Raw genomic sequence first — 21,510 nt, 5'->3', positions numbered from 1 at the left:
TTCAAAGAAATTGTCGGAATTTTCTGATAATTTCTTTAAAAAAAATAAAAAAAAAAAGATATTCAGGTTTGAAATTAGGTTTTGGGTAATAATGACCCTAATGCACGATGCATTTTCTCTAAACATCAGAACTTCAGACTATTTGTTGTATAAAAATCCAGAAACTTTAAATCAAACTGAAAGTACCTCGGAAACGATAATATTTAGGAAGTACATACATCCTTAACTTTTTTTTTCGGAATACACCTAAAAATCATAGTTCGTGATCAAACGTGCATGTTTTGTTGTGAATATCAAATCGAAGTTTTCAAAAATTTCAAAATTGATCTAGCGTTAGCGTTAGCTGTAACTGCGCTATTACGCTACGCTACGTTTTATTCGTAGACTAGATACAAACAAAACTCATGTTCTCTCTTTGGATTTGGAGGATTTACTGAGGGAATACTTAGAAGAATTCTTGATGGAACTCATGCACGAATTGGGTCTAGAATCTGTCAAGAAATTCTGGAAAGAGTCTTGAATTGGTTGCATACTGAAAGTATCTTTGGTGGAATTCTTGAAGTAATCCTTGGAAGAATTTCAGGAAAAACTTCAAAAACATTCCAAAATAAATTCTTGGAAGAATTTCAGCAAAAATCTTTTTTAGAAATCGCAAGGGACTCTTTGTAGGAATTTCTGGATATCTTGGATAAATTCTTGATTGAATACTTGAACAAATATTTCAAATAAGCCATAAATATGTTCTCAAAGAATCCTCGAATAAATCGCTAAAGGAATCCTTGATGAAATTTCTGAAAAATCCTTGGAGGAATCTTTGAGAAAATTCTTCAGAATTCCTGATTCCTGAAATTGAGAATTGCCTTATGCAATTGGAAGAATTCTGAAGAAAATTTCCACTGAATTTCTTGAAAGAATTTTGGGAAGAATTCCGGGATGAATCCTTGGAGAAATTCCCAAAAGAATCATTAGAGAAATTACTAAAAAAAATAGTTGAAGAAATCCCTGGGGAATCCTTACATGAATTACTGGAGGAATTCTTGTTCGAATTCTTGGAGAAAATCCTGAAGAAAATAATCGAGAAATTCTCGAAAGATTGCTCGGAGGGTTCGGTAAAGAATCCTTGGAAAAACTTGGGATGTTCTTGGGAAATCCTTGGAGGACTTTCTGAAGGAGTCCACTTATTTGTTTTTATGAGGACGTGCTTAAACGAAGTGCTAACGGAAACTCCTAGCGTCATTCTTAGAGGAAATCTATTTCAGAACAATTGTAGAAATACTTGAATAACTGCCAGTCAGCTTTCAAGAGGAAATCGTAGAGTAAACTCTCGGAGATATCCCTCGAGGAACACTAAAAGAAAGCCCTCGAAGAACTATAAGAGAGATACTTAGAAAAACTCCACGGTCTTGCATACTAGAAGGACAACCCTTAAGGCATGCATACTAAGATACGGATGTTCCAGCTCAGTAATTTTTTCGCTGAGTTCGGTATTTCTTCCATCTTTTTACTGACTTCCCAACAGCAGATTCATCTCGGTACACTTTGTACTCCTATTTACAAGTATCAGTAACGATATCTACCGATATCTATCAGTAACTTTTGACATTTAATTAGCTGAACTCGGTAAATCATTTGCAGCATTTCAGCAAAAGAAACAACCGAGCGTACCGAATTAAATCTGCTGTTGAGATCTCAGTAAAAAAGATGGTAGAAATACCGAACTGATCTTAGTTTGTGAACAAAATTCGGTATTTAAAACGCACACTAGCGTGACGTTGCGGTTTAGTTACATACCAAACATTCCATCAGTAAAGAGCCACATGACTACTCAGCAACTTCACTAAAAATCCAAAATTTCAAGGGCGTTAGTCAAATTAATCAAAGTCAATTAAGTAAAAGTGCTGTATTGAAAAAGCAAATAAAACCAAATTGTTCACCTCAAGAGCTTCAAGGCGTGAACAACTTTGTTGAAGTCATGAACATGTTCTGGATCATGAGATGAAACATCTAAAGATTCCATACCGGGCGCAGAGCCATGTAGTGCTATGCAATTACTACCCTTTTCATTATAAGCTTTCTGTAAATAGCTGAAAACCCCAAGCACAATAGCGCAACGCATCGGCAAAATTGGACACCAAACATTGCATTAAAATATTTGGAACCAGGCTATGCTAAATCAATAACATCACTACCAGCCGAATAAAATATGTTTGGTTTTACAACATTGCTTGTTTAGTTTATCATTATAACTTTTAAATTCTTACCGATTCCAAAGATCAACTATTGTTTTTTTTTTAATTGGTGAGCTCGTTTTATGGTATTGTTATGTTTATTTAACATTTCTGTACTTCCATCTCACTTTAACATTTAATGCTAACTGTATGATTTCAGTTCACTAAGGAACTTAACAGATAAATTGTCAACTACAGCCGGGACTCCTAAAACAGGGTACCACCCGTAATTTCTCAGTGAGCTTTTGTTCATGCGTAATTGATACAAAACTGCCTTCCAACTGGGAAATGAGAATTTAAGAAATTACAGTAGGTGTTAAGTGGGTTGAACTGTGTTATAGGAGTTACGACTGTATGAAACACAGGATTAGGGGAAATGTAATTAGTTCAACAAATTATGGGGCTTAGTATAAAAACCTCCACATCATCACTGTCTATATCAACTCAACATATATTGGTTACGGTAAATCATACATTCAACTAGCTTATCTCATCCCATATGCGCATGATTTCCATTGATTTTAATTTACAGCTTGATTTATTTCGCTTGATTTCTACTAATTTTGTTTTTGTTTCGGTTCTCTTCAACAATTCATCGCCCAATTAAACCAATATCCAATTATTATATCAACTCTAACAACCGCCGCTGTGCCGTCAACAACTACAACAATTACCGCCTACAACACTACTGTACCGCCTACGCCGCTGTGATTTTATTTTCTTGATACTAAATCCCTAATGCAAAAAAAAAAAACAACTTCCCTTTAAATAGTATCGAGCAGCCGTCAGTTCCTCCGCCCAATCCACACCCTCCAAGTCCTTCATCGCTGTTGCGAGCGGTGGCGTCAACCACAACAACAACAACAACAACATCAATATAAATAATTTTAACCACCAACATAGTAGTAGTAACAATGCCAGCCATTACCTCGCCCCGCCCAGTGCCGGTGGAACGGCGGGAGGAGAAGGAGGGGGAAGGCCCTCGGGGAACAACAATTCCTCACCGCACTCGACGGTGTCGAATTCGTCCTCTTCCTCCCACCATAACAGCCCCAACCATTCGATTAACATTAGAAACCTAAACAATCACAACAAACTTCTACATGGTAGTAGCAATAATAACAACAACAACCATTTACCTTCCTATCAAATGAACCAACCAAATTACCACCACCATCACCATCACCACCACCTCCAACAACAACTGTTGCACCACCAACAATCGCAACCCGCCTCGCTCAACTCCATCTCGGGTGGTGCGACGACTTCCGGTGGGGCTGCGCCACCATTGCCCCCGTTTGCACTCGCGCTGCAACAGAAGCAACGAAGTTTCCTCACCTTTGGGTTCAGTGCCGGGTCCGGTGGGTCCGGAGCGGCCCGACGGGAAAGTCACGTCAATGTGAACGTCACGCCGACGTCACACGATGCCGCCTCCGACACGCCGGAGATCCGTAAGTACAAGAAACGCTTCAACTCGGAGATTCTGTGTGCGGCGCTGTGGGGCGTCAACCTGCTGATCGGAACCGAAAACGGGCTGATGCTGCTGGACCGGTCCGGCCAGGGCAAGGTAAGTGGACAAAGGGGACAGAGGATATTATAAGACCATTCTGAGAAAAAAGACGATCGATATTTCTAGACGGCCTTGACCAATTCAGGACAAAGAATTCCTGAACATAAAAGGGTTTAAAACCATGATAACATGATGATATTTTATCTCATAACTGTAGAACGAAAATCATGTTTGGGCTTATTTTAACATTTTATAAAATCTTGAGATTATCTGCGCCATCCAAACTGTCCTGGAATTCAGAACTAAAGACGATCTCAGTTTTAGTTATAATTATGTTTGCTATATGCAAAACTACATTTTTTTTTTTGCAGTAGTAGGTATTCTCGAAATTATGCTAGCGGGGATTTTCGGCTGTCAGTCTCTGTGCTATCATGAACGGATATTGGTTAAACACCTGACGTTTCAGTCAACACATATATTGTTCCTTTTCAAAGGATCTGCAAATTGGACAATTTTAACATAGTTCTACGATTTGAACGGCTACGCAGTCTTTTAGTTTGGGAAAACGAGGTTTATTATTTGCCCGACGTTTCGACACTGGGGTTTTGAGTCATCTTCAGGGGTAATTAAACGTCGGGCAAATAATAAACCTCGTTTTCCCAAATTGAAAGACTGCGTAGCCGTTTAAACCGTAGATTTAAATCCTCAGTCGATCCTCCAGAAGAATTAACATAGTTCTGTAACATAATTCTATGTACATAATCTTACAGATAGCCCTTCGTTTACTCGTGAGGTTATGTACGTGTTCAACATAGTCGCACGTCTTCACTCCACTATAACGAGATAACAAAATTATTCTGGTACCAGTTTATGAAAACCCCGCGTGGTTGCAATCGTTCGTTGGAGTTGTTCTACCTTCTAAACGAGTAAACGGAAGGCTATCTGTAAGATTATATAGAATTATGATACAAGAACAATGATAAAACTGTTCAATTTACAGATTTTTTGAAAAATGCGCAATATATGTGACCGAAACGTCAGGTGTTGAACCAATATCCGTTGATGATAGCACAGAGACTGAAAGCCGAAAATCCCCGCTATCATAATATCAATCACAGTCGATCCCCATAAATAGTATTTCCGAAATGATGTGTGTCGTTGTCGGCGACATGAACGCGCAGGTAGGCAGGGAGGAAATGTACAGACCGGTTATCGAATGATAACGGCCAGCGATGCGTAAACTTTGCAGCCTCCCGTGGTATGGTAGTCCGAAGCACATTCTTCCCCCGCAAAGATACCCACAAAGCCACCTGGAGATCACCCGACCTTCAAACAGAAAACCAAATCGACCACGTTCTAATCCACGGTAAATTCTTCTCGGATATAACCAATGCACTAAGGGCCAGAATCGCAATCTAGCGGAACAAAATTAATTACTCCAAAACGAAGCATTTCCGACACATGGTATCTTCGACAAAGTTGCTTGACATCAGCAGGGGCATCTATAGCTAAGAACGTAGTAGTTCGCAAATCGTCCGCATAGGTGGCGCCACCATCTAACTTCTTTGTTTTACGTCCTAGAGACTTGGCGTCTTCGGCAAAGTTGTTTATTTTGGCAAAATAAACAACTCTTTCTCAGACGTCAAAATTCCACAGCCTACTGTTTTCGAGTTATTTAAAAAATAAAATACATTCAATGAAAAACCAGTTTTTTAAGCTTATTTTGACATTTTTACTAGAAACCATGTGAGTTTAATTTTTTTCCCAATGCAAGTATGTCAAACCAAACACATTCTATGGAAATATATTCAATATTATCATTAAAAATTTGGAATTAAAATACAAATTCGAAAAAATAGTGTGAATTTCAAGCCTTAATATCTCACAAAGCGCAAAAAATCGCAACTTCAAATTTTCAGCAAATACGAAGCAATACTAGGTGAACATACTGTCAAAAATTTGGAGAGGTATTTTTTGGTGTTTTTGAGATAATAGCTTTTTAGTAACACCATAAATATAAGTAGTACCAGCGTGTAACTTTTTACTGTTATACATTAGATAGTTTATGTCTTCGAGAAAGTTGTTCATTTTGATTAAATAAACAACTGTTTCTTAGACGTCAAAATTCCACTGCCTACTGTTTTCGAATTATTGTATATAAACTAGATTTTATTGATAAAATTTGTCAATAAAACACATTTTGATGCAATAGTATGAACTATTTTTTATTGTTTTAATTTTTACGATACATAGTAGGTCATGAAAATGTCAGTATACCATTATCAGCATGGCTCAAGGTAACTTTCAATTTTTTGCATGTTATTTTCCAAATGTTTTAAGCTTAACCTTTTTTGTCAATCATTTTAAATTTTAGAGCGCGAAATATCTGGCTGAGAGTTCGTGGATTTGTTCCTGGATGGAAAGGACGTTGATCAATCTCTAGAGATTGTGAAACTGGAGCTCCACGAAACTGACATTTTCATGACCTACTATGTATCGTAAAATCGAAAACAATAAAAAAATAGTTCATACTATTGCATCAAAATGTGTTTTATTCACAAATTTTATCAATAAAATCTAGTTAATACACAATAACTCGAAAACAGTAGGCCGACGGTTTATATGAGAAAATACAAAAAATGGAAAAACTCTAACTCCTGTATACTTTTTGAGTTCCACTTTAGTCCCATATCAACTGTGCAAAATTTCAAATCGATCGGAGAAACTATATTTTAGCGCCCGCCATTCTTAGTTTTTCATACGATTTACTATGGGAAAATTTTACTTCTTTGGATTGCGGGAACTATCGCACGATCACACTACTGAGCGCAGCCTACAAGGTACTCTCTCAAATTATATGCCGCCATCTATCACCGATTGCAAGAGAGTTCGTGGGGCAATATCAGGCTGGATTTATGGGTGAACGCGCTACAACGGACCAGATGTTCGCCATCCGCCAGGTGTTGCAGAAACGCCGCGAATACAACGTGCCCACACATCACTTGTTCATCGATTTCAAATCGGCGTATGATACAATCGATCGAGAACAGCTATGCCAGATTATGCACGAATACGGATTCCCAGATAAACTGATACGATTGATCAAGGCGACGATGGATCGAGTGATGTGCGTAGTTCGAGTATCAGGGACACTCTCGAATCCCTTCGAATCTCGCAGAGGGTTACGGCAAGGTGATGGTCTTTCGTGCTTGCTGTTCAACATTGCTTTAGAGGGTGTAATTAGGAGAGCGGGGATAAACACGAGTGGAACGATTTTCACGAAGTCCGTTCAGCTGCTTGGTTTTGCTGATGATATTGATATTATTGCTCGTAAATTTGAGACGATGGCGGAAACGTACATCCGACTAAAGAGTGAAGCCAGGTGAATCGGATTAGAGGAAGAAAGCCCAAAATACCAAGATGGAGTAAAATGGCCCAACTCATAAAAGCATTCCTCGATGTGATTTGACCATTACTATTGGAGAATGGTGTCAAGATATGTTTACATGAAACATTTTTCCAGAAGCTAGGTCGCCATGCACATGGAAAACCTTTCGATTTCCCAATGAAATCTGGCCACTTCCGGTTTTTCGTGCTTGCAATTAGGGTTTTCTGGTGATTTTATTACCAGCCAAGTGTTTCCAAGCAGATTGAGACACACATGGAGGCGCATGGTTGTTGATGTCTACGCTTTTCATGTTAAGGGTCATTCAAATATGACGACCATCGTTCAGCTGGGAGAGGGGTGACACTCCATGAATTGAGCATACGAAAAAAGCGGACCAGAAGAGCAAAGGGAGTCAGAAATGCCCGAAAAATGATGGACGTAATTTTTGAACGTTTTCATGAAGTGGCATCTTACCCCATGGCAGATGACCTTTTTGCACCACTTCCGTTTACGAACCAGTTTTTGAAATCGCTATAAATCGATAAAAATGCATTAGTTTAGTGAATATTTTTGCTTAATTATCGAGCAAATATTGTTTAGTTGCTGTTATCTCTTTGAACGCCTAGTAAATGAGATTGATTATCATTAAAAAGAGTGAAAGTTTGAAAAATGGCATATTGCCCCACTTTCCCCTAGTCATTAATGTGTCGAAGACAAAGTACATGATGGCAAAGGGTTTCAGGGAGGAATCACCGCGCCCGTCACCCCGAATTTATATCGACGGTGATGAAATCGAGGCGGTTGAAGAATTCGTGTACTTGGGATTACTGGTGACTGCCGATAATGACACCAGCAGAGAAATTCAGAGGCGCATTGTGCTTACTTTGGACTCCGTAGAACTCTACGATCAAATAAAGTTCGCCGTAACACGAAGTTAACTATCTACAAAACGCTGATTAGACCGGTCGTCCTCTATGGGCACGAAACATGGACCCTACGTGCAGAGGACCAACGCGCCCTTGGAGTTTTCGAACGGAAGGTGTTGCGTACCATCGACGGCGGAGTGCAGATGGAAGACGGGACTTGAAGAAGGCGAATAAACCACGAGCTGCATCAGCTGCTGAGAGAACCAACCATCGTCCATACCGCGAAAATCGGGCGGCTACGGTGGGCGAGTCACGTCATCAGGATGTCGGATAGCAACCCGACTAAAATGGTTCTCGAGAGTCATCCGACCGGTACAAGAAGACGTGGAGCGCGGCGAGCTGGGTGGGTCGACCAAGTGGAGGACGATCTGCGGTTATGTTGGGTCGACACTAAAACCTCTTTCTCTCTCTTCCTTACCTTCGCGGTACGCCCGTTAGGGATGACTTCGAGAAGGGGGATGACTTCGTACAATGAGTACACTCTAATGGTAAGCGTTCCATGGCTAGTACATAAACTACCCGTTGGACTCAAACTCCTGGATGGGGAGGGGAAGCCAACTCAACTAGCTGTTGTTCGGCTCGACATTTTCTCTGTAGTTCAAGGACGATTCGAGATACCGTGTAAGAAACGGCATCCCACTTGTTCTCCCCCGTACACATCCTTTCAACAACGTTGTCGGGAGTGATATCTCTACCGCATACCTCCTGCATACTCGACCTTTGCTCCACGAAACGTGGGCAGGGCATTCAAAGAGCACATGCTCCGCGGTCTCGACGCAGTCTGCACATTCCGGACATGTAGGAGAACCTGTATGTCCGAATCTGTGCAGATACCGCCTAAAGCACCCATGGCCTGACAGAAATTGTGTCAAGTGAAAATTCACCTCGCCATGGGGCCTGCTCGTCCACTTCGACACGCTCGGTATTAGCCTGTGTGTCCGCCCTTGCTGGAGGATGACCAATCCCTCTGCCATTTCAACATCGACGATGTTCTGGATATCCGTTTCGCGCCTCTTATGCCACGTCTCGTGAAACACTCCTCGTCCTCTGACACCACAAGTGCTATGGGCATCATACCCGCCTGCACGCATACCGCGTCCTTTGACACCGTACGGTATGCGCTGATGACCCTAAGACCCATCAACCTGTGTGTACTTTCGAGCCGCTCTTCGTTTCGCTTGACCATGCAGCGGCACCATACCGTAGTATGGAATCCGCTACTGTAGCGTGAAGTCTACGCTTACTCGAGACTATTGTCGAGCTATTTGACATTATCTTCGATAGTGCCGTAAACGCCATGCTTGCCCTCTTGCAAGCATATTCCACGTGGCTGCCAAAGTTCAGCTTATCATCGATCATGACTCCGAGTTGCTTCAATGAGCGCTTGGAGTTGATCTCGCACCCGCCTGTGGTGACCACCGCATGTTGTTCAGACTTGCGGTTGTTCACCACCACCACCTCCGTCTTGTGATGTGCGAGTGCCAGATGTTTATCAATACTGTACAGTTTCGATTTCCGACGGGTAGTCAAACGCCGTCATGGGTGGAAATAGCTAATTTCCTAAAGAAGCTGGATACGGATTTAATGTTAATGGAAACAGCATATAAAGCATCCCCAGACCGTTCGCTGTATATTAAGTTCATCTCGCACGAGGCTATGACGGCATCTCTTGGGAAAAACACGGAGCCGCAGCAGTTTGCCTACTCAAACGGAAAATCAGTATCAGTGAGGATGACGATTGCAGGTGCCAATAGGCAGTACGTCCGCGTATTCGACCTGCCTCCGGAACTCCCTGACGCAAATTTGTCGTTGACACTCGGATCCTTCGGATTTGGGTCTTGATCACATGTTCACGAGGATCCAAGGAGTATACATGGACGTGGAAAACAGCATCCCGCCATTAATAGATGTTGGCGATAGGAAAGCAAGGGTTTTTTACGAAGGTCTGAAAGACACTTGCTTTTTGTGTCTCGGATTTGGTCATCACTCATCGGAAGGACGTCTGTCCTCAGCGTAAGAGTCGGACCAAGCAGGATAAGAAAAAACAAGTAAACGAGGAATCTTCTTCATACGCTGACGTTGTATCTGGAAAAGGAAGTGTACCGGAAGTAATTACGGATACCCAAACTTCTGAAGACGACCTGATTGAAGTTTTGGAGGAAGACGATGAAGAATATATTGATCTGCCAGAAATATCGGATGCGGAACGAACGCAGGAGCGATTCCGAAAAGGAGCAAAGACGAAGACAACGCATCAAGGAATTGGAACAGGTGGCCAAAGCCATCCCGGAAGCGATGTTCAATCCACAAGCTTATCAACATCGGGCCCAATTCGCGGCCTCAGGTTCTGGCGCAGGTTCCAGTTCCGGTTCCGGACCGAGAGATAAGGTCCCTAGAAGAACGCGTTATTGATGTTTTCAATATAGTTTTCAGAATAACAAATTGTATTGCAAGATTCTCAGCTCTGTAGAGTTTTATTTAAAACAAGCGAGCCAATAAAATAAACTAATTGGTAAAAAAAAAGAGCAACATCATCAGCCAAATCGAGGTCGTTCAGGTGCTCCATAGTGATGGGCTGCCAAAGTAGCCCGCAATTCGGTGCACGGTCAATCGCCCCCACCATGATCTCGTCGTTTACGATGAGAAATAGTAGTGGTGATAGTATCATACATCCTTGCCTTACACCAGTGACTACCCGTATGAGGTTGGACAAAGCTCCGTTATGTACATTAGACCTGTTCACTTTGAAACTTTTTTTCTCCGATTCTCCGTGACACATCAAATTATCAATCCACATGCAAGAACAAGTCTTCAGTCCAAAATTGAGCCAAATTGATAAAGATTTAAAGGTGTATCAAATCGATTTTGTGTTTTTTAACCGTTTTCACAGAAATTTACTCAGAAATTCACAAAATTGCTCCGAAAAGGTGCCGGAGATACCGTTAGGACATAGTTAAAACAATACCCTACAACTTTGCCGAAGACACTACGGTGTTTAAATTGCGTATTTCGAAGTTATTCAACAATTTCAGTTAAAAAAACACGAAAAAACACGATAATTTTACGATTTTACTTATAAAAGTCATGTAATTTTACATTATTTTACGTGACTAACTTGATAAGCTATTACTCCTTTGTGTAACGAACGTTTCGTCCATACATCGTTTTTGTGTAGGAATTCGTTTTCATTGACTAATTATCAAAAGTATGTCACGTTGATACTAAAAATCGCACAGAGTTACCAGCACGAATTAAAACAAAGTTACCCATGATTAAGACGTCATGCCATCGTATTCTAATGTCTTTCGATTTAAGTATCAGAAATGGTGCAGATGATAAGGCTCGAGCCTGCGGATCAGAAGGTCCCAGGTTCAAGCTCAAACACATGATAAACTTTTTTTTTCTTTCTTTGTAGCAGTTAAGATGATGAATCTGCCATGACTTACACGCAATCTCCCAATAATGATCGGACCTGCCAATTAAGCCCATTCCAGGACTAGCTATATATTTGGTTTATTTGTTGACAATAAATCGTGTCGACGAGATCAGCTGGGCGAAATATTGAGCATCTGTTTGATAACGATCAATTTAGCTTTCTGGATGCAACTTTTTTCAGACAACTGTGGGTGGAGCTTACTTGTTTCTGAAGGGAAACTTCATTCTTACTGTGCACTCTACGATTTCGAAACAAGGCTATGATGCCAAATTGCAATGAGATGCAGTGCGTAGTTTCATTAACTTATAGCTGGATCGAGACGCAAAAAAATCTTATTCCAGGACTTGAACCTTGAATCTTCGAATCGACAATCTCATGCTCAACCATCTGCACCAATTTGAAACTAATGCAGATAAGACAAAGAAGTGTAATGACATTTTAATCATGGGTAGGGGTAGGCGGGGCATAATGAGCAGGTGGGGCATAATGAGCACCTTGTATTTTTACTGTAAATCTTCAAATTTACAAAACAAATTGCTTGATTGTAGCTTTATTAACTAAAATCCAATGAATTGATGACGAAACATTAGTCAAAAAGGCCGTTTACCTTGAAAAATTAATCAAAATGCGTAAAGTGGTCATGCACCGGGAAAATATTATAAGAATCAGGTGACCTAAAATAAGGTTTTGGGAATCGAAATAACAATTTTGTGGGTATCTATCAAGTTTCTTGATATTCCCTGGGCCAATGAAATGTATTCGTAACAATTTTCAACTAATTGTTAAATTATTTTGTTGAAAAAATATGCTTCAAAGAGTTGGTAGTAGGGTGGGGCAAAATGAGCAACTGGTGAAAAAATTATGAAAATGGTAAACATCTTCAACCAACGAATTTTTATTTTGGGTTTCTTTGTTTTGATGCATATAGCAAGGTTTTGCCATTAATTTTCAATTTATTAGCTTAAAAATGTCAGTATCTGTATATTGTCACCGTTTAAAAATTCCTTAATAGTAGACTCTTTGGAACCCCACAGTTCCCTACAAATTAAACCCCGTAATCCTTTCAAATTCTCATTGATTGTTGCCGGTATGCTTATCATTGACAAGAGTAGTCAATTAGCATTTGATTGTGTACAAAACTGGGATTGATCATCCTGCTCCACCTAGGGTGCTCATTATGCCCCACCCCCAAAACGCAACTCGCGATTTTATACGTTTTTAAAAACATAAAATTTTACAACTTTTATAACTTTATTCGGAATTTCAACGATTAGCTTTTGTCAGTTAGGGTTCAATTGAGTATTGAACGATAACATTACACATTGATTGCACTTAATTTACTGGATTTGGTGGTAAAATGCTTAAGCTGCTCATTATGCCCCGCCTACCCCTAACTTTGTTTTATTTTGTGCTGGCAACTCTGTACAATTTTTAGTATCAACGTGACAAACTTTTGATAATTAGTCAATGAAAACGAATTCCTACACTAAAATGATGTATGCACGAAATGTTCGTAACACATAGGAGCAATAGTTCATTAAATTAGTCACGTAAAACAATGTAAAATTACATGACTTTTACATGAAACATCGTATAAATATTGTATTTTTTCATGATTTTTTAACGAAAATTGTTGAATAACTTTGAAATACGCAATTTAAACACCGTAGTGTCTTCGGCAAAGTTGTAGAGTATTGTTCTAACTATATTTTAACGGTATTTTTGGTACCTTTTCGGTGCAATTTTCTGGATATTTGACTACATTTTTGTGAAAATACACGAAAAAACACAAAATCGATTTGATACACCTCTAAACCTTTATCAATTTGGCTCAATTTTGGACTGAAGCCTTGTTTTTGCATGTGGATTGATAATTTGATGTGACACGGGTAGGTCAAAAAAAGTGAACAGGTCTAATGTACATACTGCGTCTCGATGATGTTGACGATTTTATCCGGAACTCCATTGCGTCTCAGGGCGCCGTACAAACTTTCGTGGCTCAGACGATTGAAAGGTTTTTCGTAGTCAATGAATACCAAATAGAGGGACTTTTGGAATTCGTTAATCTGCTTCAGTACGATACGGAGTGTGGCAATATGGTACACACAAAATCTTCCGGCACGGAATCCTGCATGCTGCGCGTCGATCTTCTCCTGTACCCGATTGAGAATATCCTCCCACAGAACTTTGAGAACAATACACAGTAACATGATGCCACGCCAGTTTTCTGGCACCAGTCAGTCGGAAAAGTCGCGGTGCAGTTATTACAGAATAGTTAATGCAATCAATGTGTTTTTAAAGATTTGCCATTTGAAACAAATTTCGGAAATTTTAATGTTTCCTTTGCCAAGTTACTAACGTATTTACGTGTCCCAGTTTAAAACAAATTAAAGACAGGCTTTGTGTAGAGGGGCTTCAGGAAGTTGAAGGGAAGAAAAGGGTTTCACGTGAACTGCGACATATCACTAGATACTTATACAGATTCGATTACCTGAACTCAAAAAGAGTTCTTGGGGATCCTTAGAAACCACAGAGAATTGAACATATAGCTTGATAAAACATCTGTGTATGATGATATGCAAGTATACACTTATTCATAATATTTCTTGCAGGAGAGTACTAGTTAGGCTTGCACATTTGAGGATATATACTCAAAAGCGTCCTTGTAGCATGCCCTATCCACTGGATCATTCCGGTTGTAGCTACCTGTGTACCCGTATGGTTTACCGTATACAGTGCAACGAGCTTATAGTTCATCCTTCGCCGGCATGGCACACACCGTTTTCCCGCACGCCTCCAAAGATCGTCTTCAGAACACGTCAGTCTAATACCCTAAGTACCTGCAGCTCCTCCTCGAGCATGGTTCATATGTTTCAAGAGCGTAGTGAACCGCCGGTCTTAGGCATGGTGCATTTGGTACAGAGGGAATCTTTCTTGATCACAGTTATACATATAAGCCAATTGTTACTTGCGATTCTTTGGGTGCGTGGCGTATGTTCATCATATAAACTAGCTAGAAGTTCAGAATCATGGTTACCTGTAAACCAAGCTTTTTCTGCAACTTAAAGTCACGTCTAGAGACCGTCTTCGATACAGAATGGTCCTATATTCCACGGTTATGAAACTACATCTGAACTAATATTACGGGTCATTCTATGGTGGTTCGCTTAGGTCTACCAGCTGATATCGCGAAGGCGATTCCAGCAGATGGAGGTGCTAGAAGGACAAAACATCCTGGTGACCATATCCGGCAAAAAGAACCGAGTGCGAGTGTACTACCTGTCCTGGCTGAAGTCCAAAATCCTCCGGACCGACGGAATGGGCGATGTAAGTCCTTTCGATCGTTACGTTGCCCCAATAATACAGTCTTTGTTTCATCTACCAACAGCAACAAGTCGAACGCCGCAACGGATGGATCAACGTGGGCGATCTGCAGGGGGCGGTCCACTTCAAGATCGTCAAGTACGAACGGATCAAGTTCTTGGTCATTGCGCTCAAGGACTCGATCGAGATCTACGCCTGGGCGCCGAAGCCCTACCACAAGTTTATGGCATTTAAGGTGAGTTGTTTTGGATGATTTGACATTCAATACTTGAAATTGTGAAACTCATCTGGAATATCTGGGTATGTTTTGCAGAGTTTCGCTGAACTTATGCACCGCCCACTGCTCGTCGATCTGACCGTCGAGGAGCAAACGCGACTGAAGGTGATCTACGGTTCGGCGGAAGGTTTCCACGCGGTTGATCTCGACTCGGCCATCGTGTACGACATCTATCTTCCTAAACATGTAAGTAGCTTTATTTGCTTGTATTTGAACGTACGGCTCATCTTCCCCTGTCTCTTTTCCTTCGTCTCCCCAACACTTCTCGTAGACTCAGGGTCCAATCTCGCCGCATTGCATCGTCACGCTGCCCAACTCGAACGGCATGCAGCTGCTGCTGTGCTACGACAACGAAGGCGTCTACGTCAACACGATGGGTCGGGTGTCGAAGAACATCGTCCTGCAGTGGGGCGAGATGCCGACCTCGGTCGCGTACATCGGTACCGGCCAGATCATGGGCTGGGGCAACAAGGCAATCGAGGTTCGTATTTCTTCTGCGTAGACGACTGGTTCAGGTTAAAAATTGTCTTTGTATGTTTTATTTCAGATCCGTTCGGTCGAAACCGGCCACCTGGACGGGGTGTTCATGCACAAGAAAGCCCAACGCCTCAAGTTCCTGTGCGAGCGGAACGACAAGGTGTTCTTCAGCAGTGCCAAAGGTGGTTCGTCCTGTCAGATCTACTTCATGACGCTGAACAAACCCGGTATGGCCAACTGGTAAACGATGGTCGGGATAAACAGATACAACATCATCAAGGGTGTTATCGGATTTTGATGGAAATAAGGGTGAATGCGCTGGAGAGAGAGAGAGAAAGGTGAGTGATCGAGATCGAGAGCATGAGCGCAAAAGTGACCGCCAGATGGCGGTAGCATTATTACTCCTATTATTAGGCAACACACACACGTGCGCGTGGAAACGCAGATGCAGACAACGGATACCCTGTTAGTTAAGGTAAGAATTGCGTTTCTAAAAGTTTTTCGCGAGCAAGAAGATGACGACGAATCAAGCTAGGTGAGCTAGGTCGAACAATTTAGGAACCGTAAAATCGGAAAATCTGCGCCGGATAGATGTGAATCGTGTTTAGTGAAAGCAAGTATAAAGTCGTATATATTATAATTATACCGTTTAAGAGAGATATTGGAAGACCCACCCAGACAACCAGTCATCGTATAAGATGTTGTATAAGATGATAAAGTGGAGGCCTTATGCGTACATGCCTCCATTTAGGCGCATGTAAAATATACGCATATCGCCTCCACTTTAACATCTTATGCAACATCTTATACGATGACTGGTTGTCTGGGCATACACGAGTATCTGACAGTTATTTTATCATTGCACACTAAAGAAAACTTACCGATTTCTGTGGTAGAATCCCAACAACCGCAGTCGGTGAAATTTTTGGTATGTCTGGGCCGAAAGCTGAAGTTTTTGGGCATCCCCGCAACTTTCTCTCCACTCGCCAATTCGTTTGTAATTTGGCATTTTGCAATTGATAGATAGCTTAGCGCGGTTTTCTTCTCAACGATGTCAGTGTGTAAATATAAAGTTATCATATCCCTTAGCAATCTACTTGTGACAATGGTACCGACGACGCCCGGCACAGTTTGATGGGCGACACCAAAATTAGAGGAAGTCTCCCAACTGGCATGATTCCGTTTGGCATAACTCGAAGTAAGTGTACGTGTAGTCTTTGTTCAACTACGTCATGTCAAATGGTCTCATGCCAAATGGGATACCACTTCCATGTCGATCAAACAAAACAAGTCGAACAAATAATGTGATCAATTCTATTTGGGATTAGTTGCTTTCGGGATTCACCACAGAACCACAGCAAACCTGACTCCACAGAATTTTAGTTCGATTCCAATTCTGTATGGGCAGTCAGCTGGAAACGGCGATCAGAGAGTAGTATTCGTGGTAATGGAAACAATGAATCGACAGTTAAGTTGACGTCTTGACTCAGATTTGTATTATATTTTTGTTTGTTTTTTTTTATATATACATAGAAATGCTTATTTTTTATACAAACGCCCATACTTTATGCATCAGAATTATATTTTTATTGATTGTTTCCTAATTTTTACGATTGAACAAAATACGCTCTACTATTATATACTTTCTCGCTTATAATCGTGCTGTATAAATGAGATAAGCTGGATGATTTAATTATGTATTTGGTGTATACCTCCCTTAATCGCTTGTCCGTACACGAACGCGGCGGTCAAGGTTAAGCATTTTAATGGAATTTCTCTCTTTGGAATCAAGCCAATTGATCGTTACGGGTGTTCCGAGTAGATTTTGCATAAATTTCGGTGAAATTTTCACTCACATTCGCCTGAATTCGAGCGTTATGTGAAATGACCCACATTTCCTCGAAACATTACCCTCGACCCCTAGCAACGAATCAAACGTCGGACGAATGTAGGTTTTCGTACTATAGTAGACAGTCATACACATTCAGCAAAGTTACGTTTCTGTTGAAAGTCTTTCCTGTTTCTAATCTGTTCATTAACGGTTGGGTCGTTTCACCGAATGATCTCTGAAAAGAGCTCAGATTGTCACGACGACTCACTCCCGTATCTAATAAGTGCCATTTTCTTCTATTTTTACCTATACCCCCTTTCCGAGTGCAATAATCTACTCAGCAATCAGCAAAACACCCATTTCAGTCCGATCCCTACGTGTTGGTGTGATCCCAGATTGAAACATAAAAATCGTCATCAACTTTTGCGCCTAGGTCAATCTTACAGTGAATAACAATAAAAAACAAAAGTCTGATCTTTAACTATATCTTTAAATTCTATCCTACCACACAACATGGCCGCCTTTAGATTGCCGTTTGCTCGATACGATTTATGCCAAATGGCTTCTCAATTCGAATGAACGAACCTCCAGGCGGCCATTTTCAATTTTAAATCCAAAATCTCTTGCTTTAAAGGGATAACGGAAACGAATGACACCCCCACAATAGAGAAAGCAAATCCAAACAAGTTTAGAAAAAAAATCAAACATTAACGACACAGTGAAGTGCACATTTAGCGAAACAAAACAGCAAAGTACAGTTGAATTAGCAGATAATGACTCAACAATAGGTAACTTAATAGGACGATAACAGTTAGATACAATTTTTAAACAGATCAAATCAATCAAGCAAGACAGCCCAGAGAAAAAAAAAAGATTACAATAGGGAATAAAAACAAACGAAAGTGTAGTGAGAGAAAACAGTTTTTATGGGTTCAATCGCCATACCGAAAAAATAGGGAGAAAGGATCGTGTAATGAAATGCCTTCAACCAACATTAAACAAAAAGAGACACAAACAAAATAAACGTAAACAGTGATAGGAAAAGAACATATTAATCAACCATAATCGCAGCATCGTTATTGTAATGTTTTATTTTATTCCACTTTTTTCGAACACCTTTTCCGTTGGAAATCGTTTTACCTACATGTGCTAAAATATCGCATTTTGACATTTACGCCGCCATTTCTAATTAATCCCTGTCTACGAATGCATTGAATACACCCATACACGCACTCACTAGAACACACTCAAACATTAGTATTCTAAGAAAAATAAAACAACACACACACACTCATGCGCAGGTTTATCTTCCCCATATCTTTATTATTGTAGAATTCACTAGAACTCACACATCCTCATTGAATAACAAAAAAATACTAAAAAATCACACTCGTACACCAACACCTTCAAAACATCGCATCGGTTGGATGTGCACAGAAGCACATCTCACGCAACCAACCGAAACAGAACGTTTTCATTCTAGTTCACTCTATCATTGATCGAAACATTTACAAAAAAAGAAAGAAAACAACATAATAATAAATAAAAAATAAAAAAAACCAGCAGTGAAACACACAAAACAACTTTTTAAAACGATGAATAAACACAGAAAGGAAAGAGTATAAATAACACAAAACAACAAAGGTGGGCAAATGATCGATTTGATAAGGTGTTGAAGCCAAGATCGGGATATAGGAGGAAAAGTGCATAACAACAACACCATCATCAATTTGCGAACCCGACCCGAAGGTAGCAAAAGCAAATGACAGAAAACAACAGAAAGCAGCAGGTAAACATTAGCAGATGTGAGCGTTATTACACAGAGAGAGAGATAGAAAAAAGCAAAGGAAAGCAAAATAAAACGACATGATGCGCAGGAGAAAAATGAGAAGAAATGAAAGAGAAAAAAAATACGCAAAACATTAGACAGTAATAGGAATATTTATAATAAAAAATTTATAAAATGAAATCTGCTGGACCAAGAGGTGATATGATCCGAAAGCCCCTAACGATGACAAAGTGCTGCCCTTCACTTCTTTTGGGGCGCTATCTCAGCCGGTTTGGTTACAGTCCTAATAGCTTCGTGCGCCATCGTCGCGTTCTTAGCAAAGAAGAAGCTGTCCGTTTGGGAGGACCGCTATTCTTTGTGCGTGTCGTCAGCTGCACTTCGGTCCTCGCCTAGAAGGTCGTACTTCTTCTTGGCCAAGGCCCCCGACTTGTAGATCTTCAACAGACCTTGACTCTGACCGTTCGTGTAACCGATCAGATCAACATCTTTGGTAGCCCACTCCTACTGTGGTTCAGCGGCCGTGTGAGGTCTGTGCCAGTCATCATCTGCGCATCCTCCAGCTGCATGGTGTGCCTACTACTTGCTCGCTGGGTTGGTACTCCAGCTGATACTCTTATCCCTCTTGTTGGCGATCTCACCAACCTACCTTCACAAACGGGTTAAATATCGCTCCCATTTCCTCACCGCTTACGCTATCCTTGTTGCTAGCTTCAGCATTCATGTCTGTTGGGCTCCCTTACATCCACTATCCCTCTTTGTCAATGAAGTAGTCGCCAATGATCCTGGTGGTTATCTATGCAAGATGGAAGGCCACCCGAGGGTTGGCACAAGCCCTAATTGCTACAGATGTTATTTGTGGGATTTCTCTGGGAGATTTTTATGTGATTCCTCTAGCAGTTCCTTCTATGATTTCTGAGGGTGTTCCTCTAGAATCCTCAGGCAGTTATTCTGAAATTCATTCAGGAATGCTTTATGGGATCCTTCCAGGCAAACTTTCCTTCAGAAAGATCATCCGAGATTCCTTTATTAATTCCTTCAAGGATTTCTCCAGGAACTCCTTCTAAGACACTTCCAGGAATTATTTCGCGGGTTCCTCTCATAGTTCCTTCTAGGATTCCTTCTGGATTTTCTTCTGAGATTACACCGGGATCCGTCCATAAATTTCATACAGGATATCTTTCGGGATTTTTTTTTAGAAATGTTTCCCGGATTGCATCAATAAGTCCTTCCGGTCTTCCTACTGGGATTCCTTCTGCAATCCCCTAGGAATTCAAATCAAGATTCCTCCAGGAGTTCCTTCTCCAAAAGTTCTTTCTAGGATTCATCCAAGAAATCCGTCCGAAGTTCCACCAAGACCTTTTTGTCGGATTCCGTCAAGAGCTTCTTCTTGGCCTCCTCTAGGAATTTCTTCTTCTCTACCATAACTTCTCAAGGAACGTCGTCTTGAATTGTGTTTCTCATGGGAATTCATCAGGAGTTTGTTTTAATGCTAATGACTCCAAGACTTCCACCTGGAATACTCTCATAGGTTCCTTTGAAAATGCTTCAACTGCACCGCGCTCGCACTGTATGCGACGAGCAAGGTTATTTTAAGACTGTTACTTTTTACAACGGCGCGCGTCCTGCAGGGTTAATACGCCAACATGTTAGATTTATTTATAGTCAAGCTGTTTTACCTAATGTCTTCGAAAAACCTTCTTGGTATATCGGTTCCGCATAAGGAACATTAACTTCCTGTCATTTTGCAGCAACCAGAACGATGGACGAATTACTAGGTCCTGAGCTTCGTTTTGGTAAGTGCCTAGTAGGCCGTCCCTTATTTTGCAAAAAATGGAAATGTTGTAAGTTCGTTGTTGGAAAATCATCGTTTTAGTTAAGAAATGATCATGTCAAAATTTGAAATCCGTATCTCAAGGCTAAGCGGTCCCTCGAGGGGCATAAACTGCCGTGAATCGCATATCAGTCCCATCTTTGCTGGATTTCCTAAGCAAATGGGACAGATATGCGATTCGCGGCAGTAAAGTTGTCAAAAATAATATGGACCTAAAAAAACATGATTTTTTTTCACTAAAAATATGCTATTCTACTAAAACTGGTGGTTTTAGAACCCTGAAGGGCAAAAAATGTGCTTAGAATTGATCGTTTTTGAATTAGGCTGTTACAAATATTTGTTTCACTTTTTGTCCCACCACTCTTTGGTAGGGCGAGGGGGGGGGGATAAAAATAATAAAGCATTTAATCTGAAAAATATTAAAAACTTATCGGATTTGTTAAAGAATTTTCACCAACGCCCGATATTTTGATAAAAAAAAATTTCTGCCCCC

At 40.7% G+C, this 21,510-nt stretch overlaps 1 protein-coding gene across 1 annotated transcript in view; it reads left to right on the top strand.

The window, feature by feature from the left end:
- Positions 1–19,366, top strand: part of LOC109406566 (serine/threonine-protein kinase mig-15) — a gene marked incomplete in the record, with an annotated part of 267,320 nt that extends 247,954 nt beyond the window's left edge. The window contains 6 exon segments of the mRNA XM_062853630.1: positions 3,001–3,795; positions 14,660–14,815; positions 14,877–15,047; positions 15,126–15,275; positions 15,361–15,570; positions 15,637–19,366. Of these exon segments, the coding sequence (XP_062709614.1) occupies positions 3,001–3,795; positions 14,660–14,815; positions 14,877–15,047; positions 15,126–15,275; positions 15,361–15,570; positions 15,637–15,810 (1,656 nt within the window).
- Between the last annotated feature and the right edge of the window lie 2,144 nt (positions 19,367–21,510).

The sequence above is a fragment of the Aedes albopictus genome, chromosome 2 (genome assembly GCF_035046485.1).
Source record: "Aedes albopictus strain Foshan chromosome 2, AalbF5, whole genome shotgun sequence".
Taxonomy (NCBI): domain Eukaryota; kingdom Metazoa; phylum Arthropoda; class Insecta; order Diptera; family Culicidae; genus Aedes; species Aedes albopictus.
The sequence above is the reverse complement of the archived record's forward strand: the minus strand, read 5'-3'. Positions and strand labels throughout refer to the sequence as shown.